At 33.7% G+C, this 24,152-nt stretch overlaps 1 protein-coding gene across 4 annotated transcripts; it reads left to right on the top strand.

Annotated features, from left to right (window-relative positions):
- The first annotated feature begins 1,488 nt into the window (after positions 1-1,488).
- LOC147079457 (endoplasmic reticulum mannosyl-oligosaccharide 1,2-alpha-mannosidase-like) lies at positions 1,489-22,737 on the top strand. Of its 4 annotated transcripts, none has more exons than XM_085941262.1 (6): positions 1,489-1,744; positions 1,874-1,989; positions 4,968-5,091; positions 5,730-5,920; positions 7,578-7,733; positions 19,912-22,737. In XM_085941262.1, the coding sequence occupies exons 2-4, from the start codon at positions 1,973-1,975 to the stop codon at positions 5,874-5,876; spliced, it is 288 nt and encodes a 95-aa protein (XP_085797388.1). In that variant the 5' UTR covers positions 1,489-1,744; positions 1,874-1,972; the 3' UTR covers positions 5,877-5,920; positions 7,578-7,733; positions 19,912-22,737. The 4 variants fall into 4 exon arrangements, with proteins under 4 accessions (XP_085797388.1, XP_085797394.1, XP_085797399.1 ...); XM_085941268.1 differs by lacking the exon at positions 19,912-22,737 and adding an exon at positions 14,850-15,311; XM_085941273.1 differs by lacking the exon at positions 5,730-5,920.
- Positions 22,738-24,152: the final 1,415 nt, after the last annotated feature.

The raw sequence follows: 24,152 nt of genomic DNA, 5'->3' as shown, positions 1-24,152 counted from the left end.
TAAGTAGGTACATTGTTAACTACTTAAAAGGGTGTCTGTATTATTTAATGAAATAAGGGAAGGGAGGCGTCTGGATTAGATTTGTTTTAAAAGGGAGGCATAGTAACATAAAGTTTGGAAGCCACTGACTTAACAATTGAATTTTGTCTAAAAAATCTAGACGATAATTACCCTTCATGGATATTTTGTCTAAAAAACAAGACGTTAATTACCCCACGTTTAATTTTTTTAAAATGCAGAAAATTATTGGTTACTCAACGCGTACTATACTTTTTACCGAAATACTATAATTTTAAAGGCATTGTACTATAATTCCACTTTCAAAATATGGCAACACTGGTTCTTGCCGTTCTTATATCTTGGGTCTTATGGTACGTTTACATTTGACACTAATATCGTCATATTTATGTATGACACAATATTCACTTAAGTGTAAACAGTAAGTATATTTGTATCTGCCACTTATTTTGCTTGTGTCGACTCTCACCTACCACTTATTCAATCTACTTATATACGCAAATGTAAACACCGCGTTTTCGACAAGTTCGAACTTGGAGCGATATATCACCGAAGTTGGACCACCGTCTACTTTTATGTCAAGTACCTGACACAATATTCGTAGTTTGACAGGTACCTAGTGAATTGCATATGTATATTTCTAAAACAACGGACAATCAATAATCATAGGTACACCATGAATGTATGCCCAACGTTTACGTTAATAAATGTACTGTAGCGATCTGTCAAAAATCATAGACAATGAGAAATAAATCGGATGTGCCGTGTTCTATGGATTTTGTTCGAAAATAAAATATCGCTTGTTCTCGGCACATACGATTAATTCTGATGCACTCTGTGAAGAAAAAATGCGCTTCAAATGGTATTACCTAATTCATTTTGGCCCACACCTGCACTCGTATTAGGTACGATAATATTATATTGAATATGCAATGACGATCAAGAGCTAGATATCGCAATGTTACTGTTAATCGTTCTTCTACGCATTTCTGAATTGTGTGTCTTGTTTTTTGGCAAAAGGTCCAATCTTGCAAACTAAAGTTCACAAATTGAGTTGGATCTTCGATTTTAAACTCTGACATTAAACGGAAGGCACCTAGTTCTTCTCGTCGCTGAATCCATTCCCGCACCCATCTAAACCATTTTTTCCTCCTTTTTGTTGCCAAAAGACTTAAAATAATAACACTCGCTACTTTCTTTTTTAACATTCCCATATTGACAACTGACATAACGTTTTTGAGAAGTATACAAAATAAGTGTCCGAATAAATTACAATATCATATGTAAACACCGCATATATTTATTCCAATGTTGCCATTGAATAAAGTGTCGAGACTTTATTTCAACGAGAAGTATACCAGAATTTTATGTCAGATCCATGCAGGTGTAAACAGTAAATGAAATTTTATGTCCGACACATAAAATAAGTATAACGGTATAAGTGTCAGATGTAAACGTACCATTAGGTTCGTTTTGTTTGACCGCAGACATGCCGCAGACCGTATGACGTTTGAGTTTGTTTGAGTTCTTTCCATAGCTAAGTAATAAGGTTCTTTCAAAACAAGACGTGGCGGACGTATCTTATCTATGTGGCGGACGCCGGGTGTACTTTCGTGAAGAAAGTATATTAGCTGCTCGAAGTATAGACGCGGCGTGCAAAAAACGTATTTTCAACTATCGTGGCATTGCCGCGTTCGCAAACGAAAGGCATCAAATTCAGACGAAGGTAAGCTAATAAAGCATCATGTAGGCATGTTATTCGCCGGTTCGATCGACGATAAACTGCCTTTTCTCCTCGATTTTGTTTCCATTCAATTGGCGGTAAATTTCTGCAATGATGCAATCTATTTTACAGACTGAAGGCGATGGAAAGATTGCCGTGCCTTCTCGAAGACATCAGAACCATAATCCAAACCACTAGCGGCTGTTCGAGACAAAACGGAGTCCTCTTTTAATGAAGATTCTTCAGCGGTAAGTGTTTATTAGGTTTAAATGTTTTTACAGACTCCATTTGCTTGTCAATGTAAAGGACGCTCCGGTTGTCTGCGTTACGAAAGTGTTGTAAATAGTCTCGTTTTGTAAGCATATTAATCTGTGCAATCCTTAAGTTGTTTTGTTATGTAATCTCTGATAACGGTATTGTTAATTAGTTGTAGTTTCTGGAAAACGTTGACTCGAAGAATTGCTATGTCCTCGTGTATTATGAATTTTTATCCGCCATTTTGTTGTGTTTTGTCCAGTTGAACACATTTGGCTATAATATTGCTATATTGTAATCCACCGATTTAACTTGTTTGATCGGCTGTAAACGCGAATTATTCAGAATTATTAGGCAGTGTCGTGTCCTTAGTTCAGTGGTTCTTAACCTGGTCGATCGAACCCCAGGGGTTCGGCGGAGCCAGGTTCAACAACAATTCTTCAGAACAACAACGCTCTTAACGTTTTGGTGTCAACAAATGGTAACGTTCCCTGTTATTGCTAAGAAAACTGGAGATTTTCAAACCGTTTGTTACAACATATCTTTGCGAGAAATCCTTTTCGAGGATGCTCGACATAAAAACGAAGAAAAGGAACAGACTTTGTTGCGAAAATGACATGGGAGTGGCACTTGCCAAGGTGAAGCCGCGCATTTCTGAACTGGTCTCTGAAAGGCAACAGCAGAAGTCACATTGATTTGCAGTAAATATTTTTGTGTGAAAATCATGTTTTAATGGTTTTGTTCTTTGAACACAGTGATTTTGATGCACGGTTCATTTTGTGCACCAGTAAAATAGGTATATAGGGCAGAGCGGGGTCATTTGAGCCACGGGGTCACTTGCGCCACCCGTAGTATCACTCTTACGCCGCATTATAGATGCTAGCGGTGGATTCCGAAAAAAGCGGGAGGGGTAGGCAGCCAAACCGCAATTGCATCAGTCACCGTCCGGTGTTCGATGTGACTGTGAACGTGCGATGTTACTATTTTCACGCCAAAAGTAAAGAAAGCAGTTCCTCATACTTTTTGGTCTCAAGACTCTCAAGCACATGTATGTGGTGTTACGGCAATCAAGTAAATGTATTTTGATTTAAAAATAGTGTGTTTATGCGATGACAGTATCAAAAATAATCTATTTTCAATAGTCTTTGGGTGGCTCAATCCAATTAGTAATAATTTGGGGAAGGGGTCATTTGAGCCATAACAAACGTACACCTGAAAGTAACAGATACACCTGAGTAGGGCCAGCTTGTTGCAGAACAGAGTAAAAGGAAAAGTGAGGGTAGCAAAAAGATAGTAAAGTCGAAGAAACTGACAGTAAAGAAAGCTATTTTGAAGAGTTCCTCTGAATCTTATGAAGAGACACGACCTGTTAAGAAAACTAAAAATCTCCAAAAGAAGAAAAAAGTACAGACAAGTATAACTATATATTCCTATTGTTATCTAATAACTTGGATTAAAGATTTAAGAAAGATTTTGTTTGTATTTTATATTGCTCTGATGAAAAAAACCTTTCTACGGGGACTGGCTCAACTAACCCCATTGGGTGGCTCAGTTGACCCCACCTAGTGGGGTCAACTGAGCCATCTGGCATATGTGACATTAATGTAAATTTAGTCTTGTAAACATCGTCTTTGTTACAGTTTTTTGATGAAGTTACATGACCAAATAAACAACTTAACTGTTTTAAAAGATATCATTTCTTATTTCTTCATTAATTTGAAGCTATACTGCTTTGAGCAAAATCATGATCAAGTGACCCACCCCGCTCTGCCCTACCTGTTTTGAATTTGAAAAAAATCATTTCATTTTTCCAATTAAGAAGGGTTCGGTGAATGCGCATATGAAACTGGTGGGGGTCAGTACCTCCAACAAGGTTAAGAACCACTGCCCTAGTTGGTCCCAGGTCGGAGATTGTACAATTGTTTTTCAAAGACAGTTCATTTCACGTTAGCCAATAGGAGCTTAACTTTTGGGTCATGTGACATTTTAGTGGTATGTCATTTGTTGCATACTTGTATAGGCAGTTATTTCGAATTGTTGAGTTGCAGAAACGGCTCAATCCAACTTTTATTTCCAAACCCAGCTTGATACAAACATTAAATGTAAAGAGATTCTTCATTTATATTGAATGGAATAAGTTTCCCTTTATTTTCTATTTAAAATGTACTACACTACGAATGAACTAAGAAATCAAACAAATAAGTCTTTTTATTTGTAAAACAGTTTATTGCAATTTGCCGCAAATTATGTTTTTGGGAATAAGCCGTGTTTGAAAGTACAGTAAGAACACGAAAACACATTCGAAATTCGCCGTAATTCGAAATTTTCGCAAAAAAAGTCCCTTGAACACTATTTTCATATAAAACCATACATTTAATTTGAATTTCCGTCCTGGGATACAAAAATATTCAATAAATCGTAATAAAGTACACTATTTCATGAGCCAGTCATTGAAAATTATGACAGATTTTTCTTAAAACATAAATTACTTATTTTAAGATAATATGTATAATCCTGACATTTTATGACCCATTAACACACACAGAATCGGAAATAATCTATGATCGTAAACGAAATTAATGAAAATCCAAATTTTTTTTTTTTCAAAATTTTAAGATTTTCCCCCATACATTTCTTAATTTGTAATTCGATTTTTTTTTTCGATTTTCGGTCCCATGGAATTCGTATTAACAAGGTTTTACTGTAGTAGCCTCAATTGTAAATCATCACGTATTGTCATCCATATTTAGGGCCTGATTTTTAAAAAGAATTGAATAAATCTGACTGATCGATAATCACGCGAAAGTAAGTTTCGATGTTCGATTCGTAACGACATTTGACAACGATTAAACTTACACTATAACAATGTATATCCAAAGTGTCAAGTCTTTCTATCTCACTCTTGACTAATTTTTGTCCCTAAGCGCACTCCCATGCTTTATCTCATTATTGCCATGTTTTTTTTCTATAGCAAGGAATGGGTGTCCACAAAATTTTCCTTTGATGCCAACCGAGATGTGAATCTGTTCGAGTTCTTGGTGCGATTACTAAGTAATCATCATCTTTCCGGAGGTGAAATGTTTCAGGATAAAGCGGTTAGTAATCTATATCTTTTGAAGTTATACTTCTCTTGGCGTGTTTGAGAAAACAGATCAGAGTATTTTATACGTGTGACCAGCTGCGATGTAACACATAATTTTTATAATTTATATTGCATTCGGGTTGCGTAATACTTTGAAATATTTATCATTGTGTTAGGCGGATTCAAATTTGTTTCTGTTAATTGTTTTATACATCAATCTTGATTTAAGGTGATTCCCTGGTTTTTTTTTATTGATTTGAACGGTTCAAAGCATGATCAAAAAAAATTGATTCATGATATTTTTTAAATATTTTGAGGATGGTACTACAGTAAAACTCTTGTTTATTCAAAGTCGATGGGTCTGAAAATTAACAACATTTTTGTGTGTCAAGCATAACTCTTTGGTTTCTTTTTCCATTGCATTTTCAAATTAGAAAAATGCATTCATTTAATGTGCACAATCAGGTGACAAACTTTTTTTTTCTTCAGTTTCTGTTGACCCATAATATTACTTATATATTAAAAATACGCATAGAATAGTACCATTCCGGTATATGTGATTAATTACAGCTATCAGTTCGCTTTCATTATGCTAAGGAGGTACATGAGTCTGACATTAATTTCATTTTACATTCACTTATTTTCATCTAGATTGATTTGGGCGAAAGGTTGTTACCAGCTTTTGAAACACCTTCAGGAATTCCATATTCTGATTTGAACTTGGTGACACGGCAGGCTCACTCTCCAAAATGGTCACCTGACAGTTCCACATTTGAGGTTACCACTATCCAGTTGTAGTACCGAGTTTTATCCACATCTTCCAATGACCCCAAATTTTTGAGGTACATAACATAAATATAATATTTAAATGTTCTTGAATTCATATTATAGCTGTTTATTTTGTGCAGGGTTGTGTGGAAAGGTTGCAAAATTGTTTAGCTTATGAATTATTAAAACTCTAAATATTTTATATGGTTTATATTCATAAATCAACTAATGGAAAGTCTTAAGTACAGGCGTATTTACAGGCTTAAATTTTGTGTAATATTCAGTATGTTACTGAATCAATTTACTTGGCAGCCTGGCCTCTATATACAGAGTTTATACTACCAAGGCCTAAGAATTATATATTTAAATAAAATAAAAAATCCTACTGAAAAAGAAAAAAATATAGCACTAGAATTAGGGTTACCACAAATTGTTTCACTTTCAAAAAGACAACATAGACATTGATGAATATTTACATTAAAGAAATCTGGTGATAATTTTGAGTTGACCATATTTGAGGAAGTTGCAGTTTTGTGGAGAATAGTGGACGCAGGGATGTAGTTCAGGAACTAACCTATGTTGGCGTGGCGGCAGTTGAATTGTAACTGAACAATTAGCAATATGCCTTTTGACATAAATAATTGAAAGGGTTAGGATCGTCTAGTTGCATAGGTTTTTTTTTGTTGTTGACGATATTTTACCCAAAAAATGAAGTTCGGTAAGCCTAGCTGGCAAGGGGGCTTTTTAATTCTGCCATGGTTCAGTCTTGTGCTCTCCGATCAACTGTTCCAGGACATGTATTTGAAAATCTAACAAGGTTGCTTCTTGCCATTTTTTTGTTGGTGTATGACATGGGTATTCAGCAGTAACATATCAATAAAATGACGAAAAACCTTTTTATACCGCTTGATTCTTTTTCTGGCACATGTTTCAGGGAAAATGACTATGCCACTGCACCTATGTTTTTATTATACTCCACTATATACTCGGACTTAAAAATCGGTTCTTTTGATTTATGATTGACTTTTCCTGTCGGTTTTGTAATTCATATTTTTTTATGCAGAGTTGTCAACACCGTCATATCTTTTTTCATCTATGAAAGAACCATTTCGTTTTCGTCGTCACTCAGTTGGTCTTCGGATTCGATCATTTCATCAAACATTTCAAATCATCCAAATGCTGCATCAAATGCTCATGCAATTTGAATAAATAAAGAACTCGTAGTAAATTAAATACAAATGATTTACTAAAACACTATATTCAATGAAATATTCATTTATTACAAAACTAAATGCATCAAAGCAATCAGATAAATTTCTATTAGAATACTATGTGAAAAACTTGGATACACATTAAAATAACACTGAAGCACCCAATAAATGTCAGATTTAAATAACGAAGTAACAAAGATTAAAATAACACGTTCAACTGTGGTATCGTTTCGTATTTCCTGATTTTGACAGCCCTGATTTCATAGAATCGAAGTAATTATGTCTGGTCTCTGCTTTACCATCGATTTGAATCAATTTTTCTTTCCAAATATTTTCATAGATAGCAACACCAAAATTGAGAATTAGTAGATTTTGACAGTTAAAAAGTCACGAAAATAAGATATGTTTTGTGCGTTACATGTGCGTGTGTGGCATGATTTACTACGACGGGTACCGTATGTCAAGAGGTTAATGAGATTTTATCATGAATGTCTGTTTTACAGTTATTTTTTTTTCTCAGAAAGCCGCAGCACAGGTCTCAAGGACTCATGCTCATCATCAGCCCCAGTACGGGAAAGTTTCTCGTTTACTCCACCATCACGTTAGGCGCCCGCGGCGATAACTACTAAGAATATCTTCTCAAACAATGGTTGCAGACTGGAAAGACACTTGACTAGTATGTATTATGTTTTCTAATTGTTTTTTTCCCTGTATATAAATATGTGTAACGTGTTTGCTTGTGTATCTATATTAGCTACATGCACTGCGAAATTACAAAATATGTGTCATTCATGGGTTATTTCATAATTTTCATGTTCTTCAAAAAATTATAACCTCCAGTCCAGTACAGTAACATAAATATTTACATATTGTTTATGTTACGTAAGATAAAATTAGCAGAGCTATGCGTGACTTATTATTGATTGTAGAAAGGATTTAAACCATGGGTGGCCAACCTTTTCAGCAGGTGAGCCAGATTCTAAAAATGAGATTTCCTTCCGGGCCGCACAACTGTTTTTTTTTATTATACAAAACAAAAAAGAAATATATATTATATATATTAATAAAATAAAACAAAAATGAGAATCAAACATATTTATTAGATTAGACTTTTTTTAAATGATAAAAAATAAACAAAATACTAATTTTAGTGAGAAGTTCGATTTTCTGTAGTAGAACTAAGTGCATCAATATCGATATCGAGTGAGGTAATTCCTACACGGAAACAGTTTTCCAAATGCACATCAGTGATTGGTGTTCTCACTCGGGATTTGATATGCTTCGTCCGATTAAAAAGCTGTTCACACGTGTAAGTGTCTCCAAATAGCGAAGTCATCATTAGGGCATGTTTGTATGTTTGCATGTTTGTTTGGGCAGGATATTTCTCCTTGTCCAAATATGTTTTGTAAAACTCTTCCAAACCAACCTGATGGAATTTCTCCTTTAACTGTTCATCACAACATTTCACAATGTTCCATATGTAAATGTTGCTGGGTTTGCTTACCTCCATTGCACTTAAAAAAGTAGTAAAGACTCGGTATAGTAGACAAAATACTCAGTTATGGCAGCTTGTATTCTTATTAACCTGATAGCTGCCCGTAACGTAACGTTTACGTCATACACGGCGGCTATTCAGGCGCCCGTACCGTACGATATACGCCGAGCCGTTCTACACGCTTGTATGAGTCAAATATTTATTTATTTAATTTTAAAACGTGTAACTACATTTCTGATCAGACCTTGCAAGCAAAAAACATTTGTACGGCGCATACATCGAGAGAATAAGGGAATTTCCCGAGAGGCCAAATCAGGGTTAGCTCAAAATTCCCCTGCACACTGGGATATCTTGTACAATAGGCAGTTGGTATGATTCGATAGTGATGAGTCAGTTGTCGCCGGAATATCACTTAGTCGGGATGCTAATTCGGAATGCTTTCTTATTCAGATTTGCGTTATAATTGGAATGTTTTCAATGTTTTTACATTGAAATTTAATTTCTATTGAGTGACCAAGTGTTTTTATTTATATTTCATATACAATTTGCGTATAAAAAAGTGTTATATTTACGAGTTTTGTTTTAGATTTTACCTACTAAACTTGAATGAAAAGAAAGATTTTCGATGTTTTTAGATAGAAATTGACAAAGGACTAAGTGTTGTGACTATTTTTTATTTGTATTTCGGATTCGATTTGCGTATACAAAGTGTTTTATTTACGAGTTTAGTTTTACAAATTTTATTATTCAAAATGGATGAGATCGACGAAGTTGGTGAAATCGATAACCTTATCGAAACAGTTGAATCTGAAGACGATGGAAGTGATGATTCGGATGTCGAACTTGAGGAAACTTTGGAAGTCGATGAAAGTGAAATTATCACACCGGAATCCACTGAAAGACTGACATTTGAGTGGAAATCGGATATGTTTGAGCCACGCGCATTTTCCTTCGATGCTAACGTTTCGGGATGCAAAACTGATAATTTGACTTCGGATGCACTCGAAATGGACTATTTCAAATGTTTCATCGATATTTCTTTTATTGAAATGTTAGTCCGAGAGACCAACAGACAATTTGTATTTGCCACAAAAAATATCACAGTTTTGAGTGATCGTCTACGGCGATGGGTAGACTGCACAATTGATGATATGTACACATTTTTGGGGCTGTGTATGCTAATGTCAAGGAATTCACGGAATAAAATATCTGAACACTGGTCTATCCACAGATTGTTATTTTCACCATGTTTGTTATATTCCGAAACCATGTCCAGGAATCGTTTCGAACTGATGCATCGAATGTTGCATTTTTGTGACAATGAAACGCAGGTTCCCGGAGATCGACTATATAAAATTAGACAGGTCCTGAAGGAACTGAAAATTTCTTTCAAGCAGTACATGTGTCCATATCAGAACATATGTATTGATGAGAGTCTTCTCCTTTTCAAAGGCAGACTTTTATTCCGCCAATTCATCAGGACGAAGGCTAGTCGTTTCGGAATAAAAATTTTTGTAATGGCTGATTGCAAAACTGGTTTTGTCTTAGATGTAATCATTTATACCGGAAAACAAACTGAAATTGAGAAAAATAATTACATCGGTATATCGGGCAACGTGGTGGTAACGATGCTTGGACCATACTTGGAACTAGGGCATACATTGTACATTGACAGCTGGTACAGCAGCCCAACGTTATTCAAGTATCTTTATGATCACCGGACGAATGCCTGTGGAACCGTAAGGAGAAACAGAATTGGGATGCCCAAATTTACTAAGAAATTGAAAAAAGGGGAAACCGATACATTCCATACTGACGAAATTATGGCTTTGGCGTGGAAGGATAAAAAGGATGTTACAATGTTGTCCACAATTCACAACAATACTTTCAAACCTACTGGAAAAGTAGACTATAAGACTAAAATTCCGATTTCCAAGCCGGAATGCATTGATGATTACAATAAAAACATGGGTGCTGTGGATCGTAGTGATATGATAATTTCTTCTGTAAATTCGACAAGAAAAACTGTCAAATGGTACAAAAAACTTTTTTTCCATTTGATAGATTTATCTCTGCTGAATGCCCATGTATTGTTCCAACAAAAAACTGGAAAAAAACAACCGCTGGGTGAATTTCAATTGAAAGTCATCGGACAACTGATCGAAAAACATAAGTTAGAACCAAAAACTCTTTTGAAGCGAAAAGCACCCTTACCCTCTAGGCTAACAGAAAGACATTTTTTGGGTAAAATACCACCTACTAACAATAAAATTAATGCGGCAAGAAGATGTTATGTATGTGCCAATACAAAAAATCAGAAAAGACGGAAAGAAACTAGGTATTTGTGCAAGCAGTGCGACATTGCTCTGTGTTTTGAACCGTGCTTCGAAATTTTCCATACACAAGAAAGTTTTTAGTGATTTTAATGTGTTTAGTATACTTCTTAGTGCTATAAGTATTTATGGTGACATTTTACAAAAATACTATAAAATTTATTTTTCAAAATACTTATATTAAAAAAAAAAAAAAAAAATTTAACTAATTCTTGTAAGTGCAGTGTTGTGACAACCCTACCATACCTGAAAATTTTCAGACATTTTCACGAAATTGTGTATGAAAAACTTTTTCGCCGAACTTCAATTGAGGTCTCATATATGTAAGTGCATTATATTGGACTTTTCACTATTCTTTTAATTTTTTTATAATATAATTAATTCCTGGGCCCTGGGGAGTATACCTAGTACTTTCAGCTGGGCTGTTGAAAGGTTAATATGTATTTAAAAGTCAATCTGAAAATCTCACGAGGCACGTGGCAATAACGCACATAGCGACCACACCAACAGCATTGCAAACTCGCTGCAGATTGGCTGATGCTCAGTAACATATGTTTGAGTTGCGCGCGCCGCTCAACGCTCCGCCGAACGCACCTACGCTGGACGGGGCCTAACGGCAGATGTGTAATAATGTACTAATCACTGATTCGCCCACAGCTGGCGGGAATATATATGAATTTCAAAGTATTTTGAGTAAACAAAAATAAATTTCGATTTATACGCATAATAATTGCTCGTGCGGACCAAAATTCATTTTGAATTACGAAATAACGAATATCTCGATTTATAATGAACTTTTTCGTTTTTGGTGGGTAAAAAATGGGAAATTATTCGTTTTAGAGTGAATTTTGATTTAACGGTGTTCTAATTACCGAGGTTCTACTGTAGTACAACACAATCAAATTATCATTAACAATATTAAATTTATTGTCTACGATTATTATGTCTCTAGAATTATGAATTATTTATTATTAATTGCTACCATTTGACAGAATATATTTTTCCATTGAATATCTTCCATGTTTTTTTGAAGTTATACTTCTTTTGGCGCGTTTGGAAAATCAGATCATAGTGTATTTTTTGGCGTGTGAATGTAACACATAATTTATTTTTTCACACAAAAAAAAACCGACTTGATTGGATTCGAACCACCGATTATTCGGTTATCAGCCGAATGCACTACCTTTACGCCACAGTATGATACTGCAATCGTGACAATTATACAGTATAATATTATAGTTTAGAATTGTTCCGTTGCCTATGCAGTAAATTTGTAATTGTCAGCCATTTGCAATTCCTTACATAAACAAACTATTAAATGTCAGAGTGACAGTTGGTTCTTTAAAAATAAAAACAACGAGAAACCTTTATATAACTTAGTAATATAAGTTAAAGTGTATAGAAATAAACCAACGGCATTCCAATAACCGTTCCAATATTCTAACGAGCGTACATAAGTACACAACGATTTTTTTAGTTTACATTACATTTTTGTCTAACGCGAGTTATATGAAGGCAGTATGATGGATGTTTGTGAATATTATTTAAGTATAGGAACTATTCCATTTGAATATAATTCTACGATAGTTCGTAGTGCCAGGAAAGTTCACATACACACATGGCATGTGTGAATAAAGAGAGAATATAGCAGTTTTCTGTGATGTTGATTGCGCGCATAATATACTTTATTTGCTAGTACATGTTTGGCCATATGCGATTAGCTGAGCGGGTCAATTTTTGAAATTTTGCGTTTGCCTGTAATAATGCTTACCATTTTAGTATGCGCGATTATTATTTGGTTGCTGTCGTAGGGATTCAAGACTTGCTTGTCAGGCATACCTCACCTAATATATTTGCTATTTGTAGGAGAACTAGTCTCAAGTGGAAAATCACAAAAGGTAAATGGAATTCTACTTTCTACTCTACACTGTATTGGTCTTTTATAATGAAAAATATCGGTACCTCGCAGGCAAACAGATGCAACTGCCATATTCCCAATTGTTCAATTTATATTTTAGATGAATGTAACTTCTAAGAGAATGTCAGAAATCACTAATTTAATACCAAACCTATGCCTTTTTGAAGGTATAAACTGTTTAAATATTACAGTAAAACCTTGTTAGTAAGAACACTGATAATTCGAAATTTTCGCGAAATAATAGTCCCTTGAACATTATTTTCCATATAAAACCATACCTTTAATTCGAATTTCATAATTCGAAATGATTTCAGAGCCCTGGCATATAAAAATATTCAATAAATCGTAATAAAGTACACTATTTCATGAAAAATAAAAAATATTTCATATTTTTCTATAATTCTAGCTACTTGGTAACTTCAACTTATGGATTAATGACACATGGTATTTGCACAGATTTTTATTTGAAAGAATTTTAGAGAACAAGTTAAATAAGTACATAAATGGTGCAAATGATTACAAATAAGAAGGTACCTTATATTTACTTTTCGTGGGTTTAAATAAAATATTTTTGGAAACACTATGTACATAATCTTAATAATTTTCACCGCCGCGAATCTTTTAAAACACAAATGGAAAATATACATATTGCGGCGAATTTCGAAATGGTACTGAATAATAATGGTGACCTAAAAAAATTATGGAACCATCAGTGAAAATCTAAGGGATTATGGTCTGAAACAATGAAAAACCTCAAAAAAGTATTTAAACAATAAAAAATATACAGTTGTAATATTTGCACCTGTCCACTACTCATGTTAACTGATTTTTTTCGTATTTTTGGTCAAAACCGTAGTATTTGTTACCTAATTTTATATATTACGTTTCAATACAGTGGTATGTCTGGTTTTAAACTTAAATTTATTGCTAAGCAATAAATAAACTACCATATTGTGTCAAAGCTGGAGTTCTGAAATAGCAGATTTTTTCGATTTATGGAATGTTGCATTGTTGTCTGTGTTAAAGACCATTTCATATTACGAAATTCGAATTATCCATATGGTTTTATATGAAAATAATGTTCGCTGGACTTTTTTTTTCGCGATATTTTCGAATTACAGCAAATTTCGAATTATCCTTGTTGGTACTAACAGGGTTCTACTGTATTTGTATTTGCTAGACCCATGAAATTGTACGCTGACGCGTTAGCCGCTCACCCATCACGCATTAGTATAATAGTACAGCATATAACAATTTGGTCCATTACATTTCTATTCATTTTAAAAGTGTGGAAAACCTCATTTCTATTTAATTCTCATTCAAATTCAAGTCACGCGACAGATATAGATTTTCATATTGTTCTTGATCCTAGTTCTTCGGTTTGTATATATGTGGTAGTGTAAAGTGGTAGATTAATATACGACCAGCATTAATGTCTTTATTTCCTATAATATTGTTTTAATAATGGACTTTATATCACAAGAGCATTCGCGATAACGTACACTGGTAGATCAGTCTACCATTCAGTGTGAAGTTAGCCCTTGTTTAGAAATAACCAACAAATTCGCCGTAGGCAGGCGTATGTCCCACCGATCGATGACGCATACTGACTTTGGAAGTTTTGGTACATGTGTCAATTTGAATCGGTTGCTAATTTGTGTTGCGGTTGTTTTAACAATGGAAAGTAAGTATATATCAAATATGTATGTAATATTCTTTTATCATTTTACACATAAATAATGGAACATTTTTCAAAATATAAGTGGTAAAACAAGACTTTTAACATATATTATATACATGTTTGAAGCTGTAGATTCAGCTTATATTTCACTTCATTACTTCGGGAATTGTTGCTAAATTACATGTATATAGTCTACTTTATTAAGTATCTTTAGTTTTTCATCAGAACATTTGCGCCGGCGTGTTATTAGCTATTTTAGAAAAAATAATACACAATTTTTTTGATTATTTCATTTTGTTGAACTAATTACGTTTTTTGTGCTGCAATAGTTCCTTACATGATTTTTATTTATTATTTTACCCTAGAAACGTCTTACTCCGTGAAGGATTTAAAAGAAATAGATGTAGAGGGGTGGCTCAAGCTACTGGAAGTGGCAGAAGACCGGGCTGAACGTTCTGATTGGTGATGACTCAGATGCTGACGATGTCTTTGGAGATGAAAGCGGGATTACTAATTTACAGGAGTCAGCTATCAGACGACATGAATTACCAACGACCGTCAACGAACAATCTACTACCAGAGACCAGCTAGACCTAGTTCAACAAACTTTTTTTCTGGAAAAGAAAACTACTAGCCGCCGATGTGGATATTGCAGCACAAAAATACAATCAAAAAAGAAGCTCGTATCAATGCCAATTATGTCAAGTTATGTAAAAAATGTTTTAGCTCATTCCACACATCTGGTGGGAAAAAAGATAATTGAATGAATAATTTAATTGGCTGTAATAAAACATGTATGTAAAAGCAAAATAAATAATATAAGAATCAAAAATTGTATGATTATTATTTTTAATATACATATAATTATTTAAAAAAAAAGCAAAATGGTAGGTCCTGCAGCTCTTCGTTAGTTAAGGGTTCGTAACAAATTTTGAATATTATCTAAATCAACACCTTCGATGCCTCCGGATATGGTTATAAAACTTGACTGATGATATTTTGAATATCATTTTCATAATAATTGCAGCGAACTTCAACAATTTCGCTGAACAACTTTTTCCAACCACCCTTCATACACGACTGGGTGACTTCATTCCACGCTTCGTCAATGTTTCTGATAGCTTTCATAATATTGAATTGTTTCCACCAAACCCGCATGGCATCTCTATCACCTCCCATCAGTTTATTCAATGAGTTGAGAGAAGAATTAGACGATCCCTGGATCCAGAAGCAGTCTTATATATATTCTTGAAATAAACGTATGTGTTGGCATTCGTTTCCAATATAGTCCCGTCTCATTGACATTAAAAAATAAATTAGAAGACTGACTTATGCTTATTTCCACATCTTCAAAAATTAAACTCTTAAAACGGCTGGTATACTGTAATCTGAAGACTCAGGGGTTGTATAATGGTATTTTCGTTTCCCCGATATGAGATATTGCCGCTTGTTGACTTACATATTCCCAATTTTTGAACGTCAATGTCAACACTCAATTTTTAAGCTGGGTAATGGTAGTATGCACGGTATCAATACAATATTATGCTGATAGCATCCTAGGAAGAAGCTCCCATGACTGATTGTTTATGATGTGCTCAAATACTAATTTGGGTGATCTTACTACTACATACTTTAGTTGAGTCCAAATGAGAAGCCATATTACTCTCATGGTAACTAGTTCAGTATCTGATCAACCCAACTAAAAATCAGATGTAGTTGCGTGTGTAGCTTATCCTTTTCAACAGACACGTGACATGATTCCTAGATGTGAAATACCTAACATAACTTACCGCATCTATTTTGTAGGTGTGTGTCTTGCTGTGGTCGATTTGAAAACTTATTCATAGACTGCAGGTAATATCTGGTTGAATTTATTATATATTTTATGGAGTTGCGTCCTGCTTCGAAGGGGTTATGATACTTGCATCCTTTGTATTGAAACTATTTTCCTAATTATAGGAATTAGAACATTAAAATTTTTATCGATTATAAAAAATGGTTTCACCATAACTATTCTATCAATAAGTATTCATTTTTATATGAAAATTGTGTTTCATCCTTCTGCTTCTGAGGTACATATATATATTTGCATAGTTAATGTAACTTTTCACTCATTGAATTAAAATTTGGCTGATTTACAAACAACTATCAAATGGTACTTAAGGAGGAATGGTTTTCACTGGTAGATTATTACCAATCTAGTCTTTACCTATTCAGTTTGGCCGTTTTTGATAAGTGACTTGGGATGGAATAAGTGGAGTGGATTTTGGCCGAGTTTGAAACTAATTATGCAGATGACCGTATTTTTTTTTACTGAAACTTATTGGAGTATTAATATTTTTTTTATTAAAAACTTAGTTATATAGTTAATAAAACATACCTAGTTAAAAATAATTTTCATTTTCAATTAATGAAACATGACAGGTCTTGCAGAGGAAGGATGTGTTATGGCGGCCATATTAGATCTTGTATATTTTTAGGCCTGTGATTGGCTCATCAATCCTTAGGCTATTTTTGATATTCATGCACATTTTAAAAATCGATTTAGCATAGGTTCTGGCCGTTTTTGATGCACGAAAATTATAAGAGTGGTAGATATTGATATACAGAATTTTTGGCATTAAAATGTAAAAAAACGCTGAAAAGTGCCTATGACCCACTTTGATACTGGGCGCCTCGATTCATATTGCTATCTGTAATCCACGTAAATATAGTTAAGATGGAAAGCTAGTTGCCATGGATCAAGGTTTTGAAGCCAGGCTATCTTTATTATTCTATGACCCAACCCAATGTGACACAACTATTTAAAATAACATATTCTTACAACACATATTTTAAGTTTATCCCATATTTCTCTACACTCGGGTAGGTAGGGTAAGCCGGTTCTCATTAATTTTGTGTTCTGTATATTTAGCAGGAAAAATTTAGTGATAGAGAAGACAAAATATCCTAGTCTTCCTTTTGACCATGATTTTTTTTTTTTTGAAAATGTGAGCGCCTAGTTTCACCCCTAAAACGGTTTTTGAAAATTTTTGAGTTAGATATGTATTTAGATGGATATTTTTCTTTCCTATATGATTTCCAAAGATTGAACTTTAAAAAATGCCAAAAACCTCCAATACATATGATCAAAAATTAGGGTCAATTTAAAATACCCCCTAAAATGGAAAGCCAAAATACTCTTTAGAATGTAACAAATTAAAAAAACAGATTTAATAGATATGCGTTTTTGTCATTTTTCTCAAAACTACCTAAAATAGTTTTTCTCATTTTTATCAGAACTACGAGGGTGGGTCAATAATTCCTTAGAAAAAAGCATTAAAACAGTTTTTATTTTTGTATTTTTTTTTATTTCTCAACATAATCTCCTTGGAGCTCAATACACTTGGTTAGACGTTTCTCAATTTTTTTTAAACCGTCAGAAAAATAAGTTTTCGGAAGGTCCTCAAAATAAGCATTTGTCCGATCGATGACTTCTTCATTTGAAAAAAAACGTTGTCCACTTAGCCATTTTTTTAAGTTTGGGAAAAGGAAAAAGTCACTGGGGGCTAAATCTGGCGAATACGGTGGGTGGTCGACCAATTCGAACTTCAATTCTTCAATTTTAGCCATTGATCGTAAACATGTGTGAACACGGGCATTGTCCTGATGAAAGAGGATTTTTTTCCTGTTTAAATGAGGCCGTTTTTCTTCAATTTTGTTTTTTAGCTGGTCCAATAAAGATGCATAATAATCCCCTGTTATTGTTTTTCCTTTTTCCAAATAGTCAACGAAAATAATTCCACGTGCATCCCAAAATACAGCAGCCATAACCTTACCAGCTGATTTTACGGTTTTCGCCTTCTTTGGACATGGTTCGCCTTTCGCAATCCACTGCTTTGACTGTTCTTTCACCTCGGGAGTATAGTGGTGTATCCATGTTTCATCTACAGTCACAAAGCGACGAAAAAATTCATCCGGATTGCGTTGCATGAGCGACAACAGGGCTTTAGAGGCCACCACCCTATTGCGTTTATTGTCGACTGTGAGCAAACGCGGCACCCATCTTGCAGAAATTTTTTTCATGCCCAATTTGTCATGTAAAATAGAAATGACGCTACCTTTTGAGATCCCTGTAACCTCAATTATCTCACTCAACTTTAATCTTCGGTCACTTAACACCATATCGTGGATTTTATTGATCATTTCTGGTGTAGTCACCTCTACAGGACGTCCTGAGCGTGGTTCATCCTTTGTTGATGTACGACCATGTTTAAATTCATTTAACCAGTTATAAATAGTTGCAAGTGAAGGAGCAGATGTGCCGTGAACTAAATCTAACTAATTTTTTATTTCCTTTGCTGTTAACCCTTTTATATTAAAATGTTTAATAACAGCTCTAAACTCAATTTTCTCCATTTTTGTAAACAAGCAATTTTTTTTTTTAAATGTACGAGAAACACAACAACCCGACCAATCTGATTGAAACTTCGCAGCATACTGAATCGGTAGTGCCGCTGCATGGAAACAAACCGCTTACAGTACTAGTCGCGCCACCTGTCGGCTTTTCTAAGGACTTATTGACCCACCCTCGTACCTAAAATTGTTTTAGGGGCTTTTGGAACTAGTCGCTTCATGTGTTTAATTGACAGAATGAATTAATGGGCATAATTTTTTTAGTTTTGTATGTGTATGCGTGTGTGTATCCGTACGTATATGTATATTTAGAATTTTCCATTCAGAATTGGATTTCGGACAGTTTTCACGAGATTTTACTAAGTGTTTCGTTTCATCTCTTAAAATGTAAGTCTTCGGTTCATCTCACGAAAACTAGTGAACTTATAAAAACATTTGACATGTCGCGAAGGTTAATGTTTAAATTTAGCTATATACTAAAGAAGGACTATAGATATCTAATGGATTTAAGTTTTGTACTAACCCTATCAAGTGCATTATAATATAAGGTAGGGGGTTTTTTTTACAAACACTTCAACTATTCATAATTTGTTTTGTTATAGATTTTTTCATTGACTTGATAGGTAGGTGATACAATTTTTACCTCCATTATTGTATTGATTTATTATATAAGTTAAAGTGTTTTCTTTGTCAGTGTATATTTGCCTTTTGGTGAGTGTACAGAGTGCCATGCTGAAAGGCGAAACCCGGTTTGCAAAAAATGACTCGAATGGAATAGTACAAAACTGAAATTCATTAGAATTTAAATCCAAACTCCATCAAGTACCTTCAGTCGATAGTGTTAATATTATGCTATAGATATCATTTGATGCCTGGGTGTTATGTAATTTATTAGGCTGTGTATCTAAAAATCTGTTCTTGCACAGCTCTCTATCCTAGTATCTCATGTATTCTGTGTACACGGTTGATTTAGTGCAGTCGTGAGTACAGATATGATAAAATTCAATAAAATTTAATTTCTTCTTGTTTCAGAATGTACCGCCATAAGGCTGACTGATTTTTGCGGTGCTGATATGCTGAATGACCAACGTTTGTAGAAATTAACAAGTTTTATCATTATACTGATTCTATTTTAAACCTCAAATGGCCATTGTAAAGTGTTTTTTCTAATATAGTAAAACTTCGTTAATATAAACATGATTAATTCTTAAGTTTTCTGTGTATGTGTTGCAACACAAGAACTCAGTAGTAAGATTTTGCTGTATGACTAATTATTGTAATTTGTGTGATAATCTGAAATCAAAACGAATATGGTCAAGCTTACGAAAACAACTTCACTAGGTTTGCTAGAGTGAAACAGGTGACGTGGCAATGTAATAAAACTTTCACAGGCGCTGCGATGGATACCTGTGGCTGACACATGGCACATCAAAAAAACCAATAATCGTGTAAAAAATGCTATTAGAAATAAAGAAGGATACTGATATGGTAATGATCTAATTTCAAAATAAAAAAATAATTGTATTCTATCAAATAATCATTTTATGTAAAAATTTTCAACAGTCAACAATTTAAGACAGTTCAACTTGTCACAGTAATTAAAACTTGGGTCAGGGCACACACCAGCTTACCTACGTTTATATTTCACTGTCAATTGAAAATTGAATGTGTTGGGATGACTCACTAAAAATGACAATGGCCCAATGACTATAATAAATTTTATGAAAGAAAAATTGTCAATTTCTTTTGCAATATAATGTACATTTTGTAATTACATTTTTTTCATGTTTCGGTTGGATCGATTTCGAATTAACAGGGTTTTACTGTATTTAATAATTGTTCATATGTAAATAAAGTACCTAAATTTAAGTTGATGAAAAGGATCAGAATATTTTTGTATCATGCATTAAGTATTATACTTATAATAGTCCTCAAATATTCATCGCCATTTTAATTGTATATACATACAACTAACCATGTATTAAATCTGTAGCGGGCTTCTATGCGCCATCAATATGAATCAATTACCCATGTTCTTTTTTGTGTTCGTGCTTTACTTTGTTTTCTTATATAAATTGATGACATCCGATACAGAATTCTAATGTTCCGTTTCCATTCATAAAAAAGTACTGCTAAAACATTGCGGGGCCCAAGTTCGGACCCCCGACATCATGTTTGCCTTGTCTTTCGTGAATGTGTTTAGGCGTCGATAGAAATGACCTGTCCATTTGTGGGACTAGAACGATTGGTTTGTATTGTTTGGAAATATTCGCTAAACTTCAATTTTATTAAGAGTCCTGGAAACTGCTGTTTTTGTAGAACGGTATTGTTATATCCTCCTGGTGATTCTTTCGTGAAATGGCATAATGTTCTGCTTCTTTTCTATGAAACTTCCAAAAAATATCAAATTTGTAATTAAAAAAACCCTTAAAACAGTTCAAATATCTACAGTAAAGTTACCTTATAACGACTGGTTTAGTAACTCTTTGAACATAAAGTTATCTCTGTTATATAATTGAACCAAAAAATAATAACTACTTTACATTAATAATTGAATGCTTAGTATACGTGAGGATTTCTACCTGATTCTGTCGGAAGATGTCTGAGATGGAGATAGATTAACTTTTGACTTTTTTAAGACAAGCACTACACCAAATGCAAATTAAATGTCAACTGAGAACAAAATTAAGCTAATTGAATATTACATTGGTGCTAATTAGCTTCAATAGAGTCATTTCATTTATGAATTGAAACTGACATTTGGTTATTGTTAAGTTGAGAATCATATCGTCAGATGGCGCTGAAACATTTTTTTATTGTCGAGTAAAGTTACCTCCACTGAGATAATGTAACCTCAGTTTATTGTATTTCGTTAACAGGTTAATTGCTAATAAAATATCTCATGTGATACAGAGTATCTAGAAGTTTGAGAATTTTAGCTAACTTTTGAAACACTACTTTGCTAAAAATCAATATCTACTATCAATTTAATCACCATAAACTAGTTTATTTCTTCAATTCCCCATAACATGCAACGCCCTCGACGGTCTTAACCAGATGACCTAACTCAAGCACTTAACATTTCAAGCCAAGCAAACTAAAGGCATGTTCGAACCACATGCGTATTTTGCATTTTTCTACATTTATTTTTGACAAAAAAATTTCTTACCTTTTTTCATTTAATTTTTTGTTTTACAACCATTGATTTACAAACTTTATTGATAATACTAATTATAATTGAATTGTTAAACACGAAAAAACTAGGTAAGTACAAGATACTATGGTACTGTTCGGTTATACGGAATACAGCGGGAAACACATTTTGAAAATAGCTGATAAACTGGATTATTTGTTAGGTTAACCTAACCAAACCTAACCTAACCTAACCCAACCTAACTTAACCTAAACTAACCCAAACTAACAAATAATCCAGTATATCGGGTATTTTCAAAATGCGTTTTCCGCTGTATTCCGTATAATTGAACAGTACCGATACTATTTATCAGAATTCACTATTTTTTACACTACGAATATTTGAGGCGCTGAGTCGCTAAACTAGTGCCTGGCAATTTTTCAATAAAATTAGTTTTGAATGTACGTAGGTGCTCTAAACAGTTTTTCCAATAATATTTTTTCTCACTTTTTGCTTTTGAGTCTTTTTGAGATTTAAAAAGTTTGCAAATTCTGTTCACTATTAAGTCATACACCCGTTCCTCTTTTTGCACGGGGGATACGTTCCAAAGACTATCGTGCAAAACAAAACCGTGTAAAAAAAGATAAGGTGTAAGGTGCCCATACCAAAACAGTAGATAGGTTCCATTTCTTAAAATCCACTCAAAATACGAAATTCTTGAACTCAAAAATAAATCGAATTTTTTGATTTCGATCGAATCGAACTTATTATTTATACATACAAATATTTATTCATAAAAATACATAGTTTTCGATATAAATTAAATTTAGCATAGAGTTAATAATATATTCATTCAGTGTCACTACTTGACAATAAACGTGCCCATTTACTGGTGTTTTTCGCTGGCGTAAAATCACTCATCGCTGGAAATATTTAATGACGCTGACGCTGAAGCACGCGGCGGTTCACTCGTATTGAACCCGAAGTGACTGACTAGTGGCGCTATGTATGTATTTATATATTTTAGTTTTTTAAACTGTGTTAAAGCAAAAAAATCAGTGTAAATAAAAAATAATCAGTACTTTTTTTAAACTGTGTTATTTCGAAACCGTGTAAAAAGAGGTTCGGGTGTATTTGCAATTCCGCCTTTACTGAATAGATATTCATCTTATTCCTGGCCTTCGTCACACTGATCATGTGACTGAATAGTCTTTCTGTGTAAGCATTACTCGTATCGTACTCGGATCGTTTTGCTCTTTGATCAAAGCAGAAAAAACCAATCGAAGATCTTTATATTCAATATAATTGTTGGGAATAATGGATCGTTTAGAGGATGTTAAATTATCAACATAGTTTTATATATATGATTAACTTTATTATTATCAACTTCATGAATAATAATATACATAGTTTAACAGATTACATTTTGTTATGCGACCGTTACAATAGACCTTCGAGTACACACTAATGTCACGCCGGACACCCAAGTGAACATAGAACAGTGATTAGCATAGACTAGTATTTAGCAATGGCGTGCGGCCAGTGCCATAGACAAACGTATTAATAATATTCTTATATTATTACTTATAATATTTAGTTATGTTATTATATTAGACGGCTATACATCAACACGCCTCTTAGCCGTTTAATTACTTTTGCATTTGTACATTAGATTAACTTCACTCTTTGACGATTTTCCAGGAAGCTCGTTTTATCCAATGCTTTGGTAAAGATGTCCGCTATATTATTTTTTGAATCAAATTTTACTATGTCAATCGTCTTGTTTTGGTAATGTTCGTTTACATAATGAAATTGAATTTCAATGTGTTTAGAGTTTTTTGTAAAATTTCCAAACTTTGCAATAGCGACCGCTCCGCTATTGTCCTCGTGAATTTTGATTGGTGTATTTACATTTAAATCAAAACTTTCGTTACATATATTTCTCACAAATAAAATTTCTGTGACTGCTTCTGACAGTGCTATATACTCCGCGAAAGTGGAGCATTTTGTAACCACATTTTGTTTTTTTGACTTCCAAAAAATTAAATTTTCGTTTAGTCGAATTGCGTAACCGCTCGTCGACTTTCTGTCTATATTATCGCCCGCATAGTCTGAGTCGACGTAACAATCAATTTTATCG

Source organism: Rhyacophila brunnea, unplaced genomic scaffold (assembly GCF_057557595.1).
Source record: "Rhyacophila brunnea isolate RB1 unplaced genomic scaffold, BYU_Rbru_1.0 scaffold_1, whole genome shotgun sequence".
NCBI lineage: Eukaryota > Metazoa > Arthropoda > Insecta > Trichoptera > Rhyacophilidae > Rhyacophila > Rhyacophila brunnea.
Note: the sequence above shows the minus strand (reverse complement) of the source record. Positions and strands in the feature narration are given on the sequence as shown.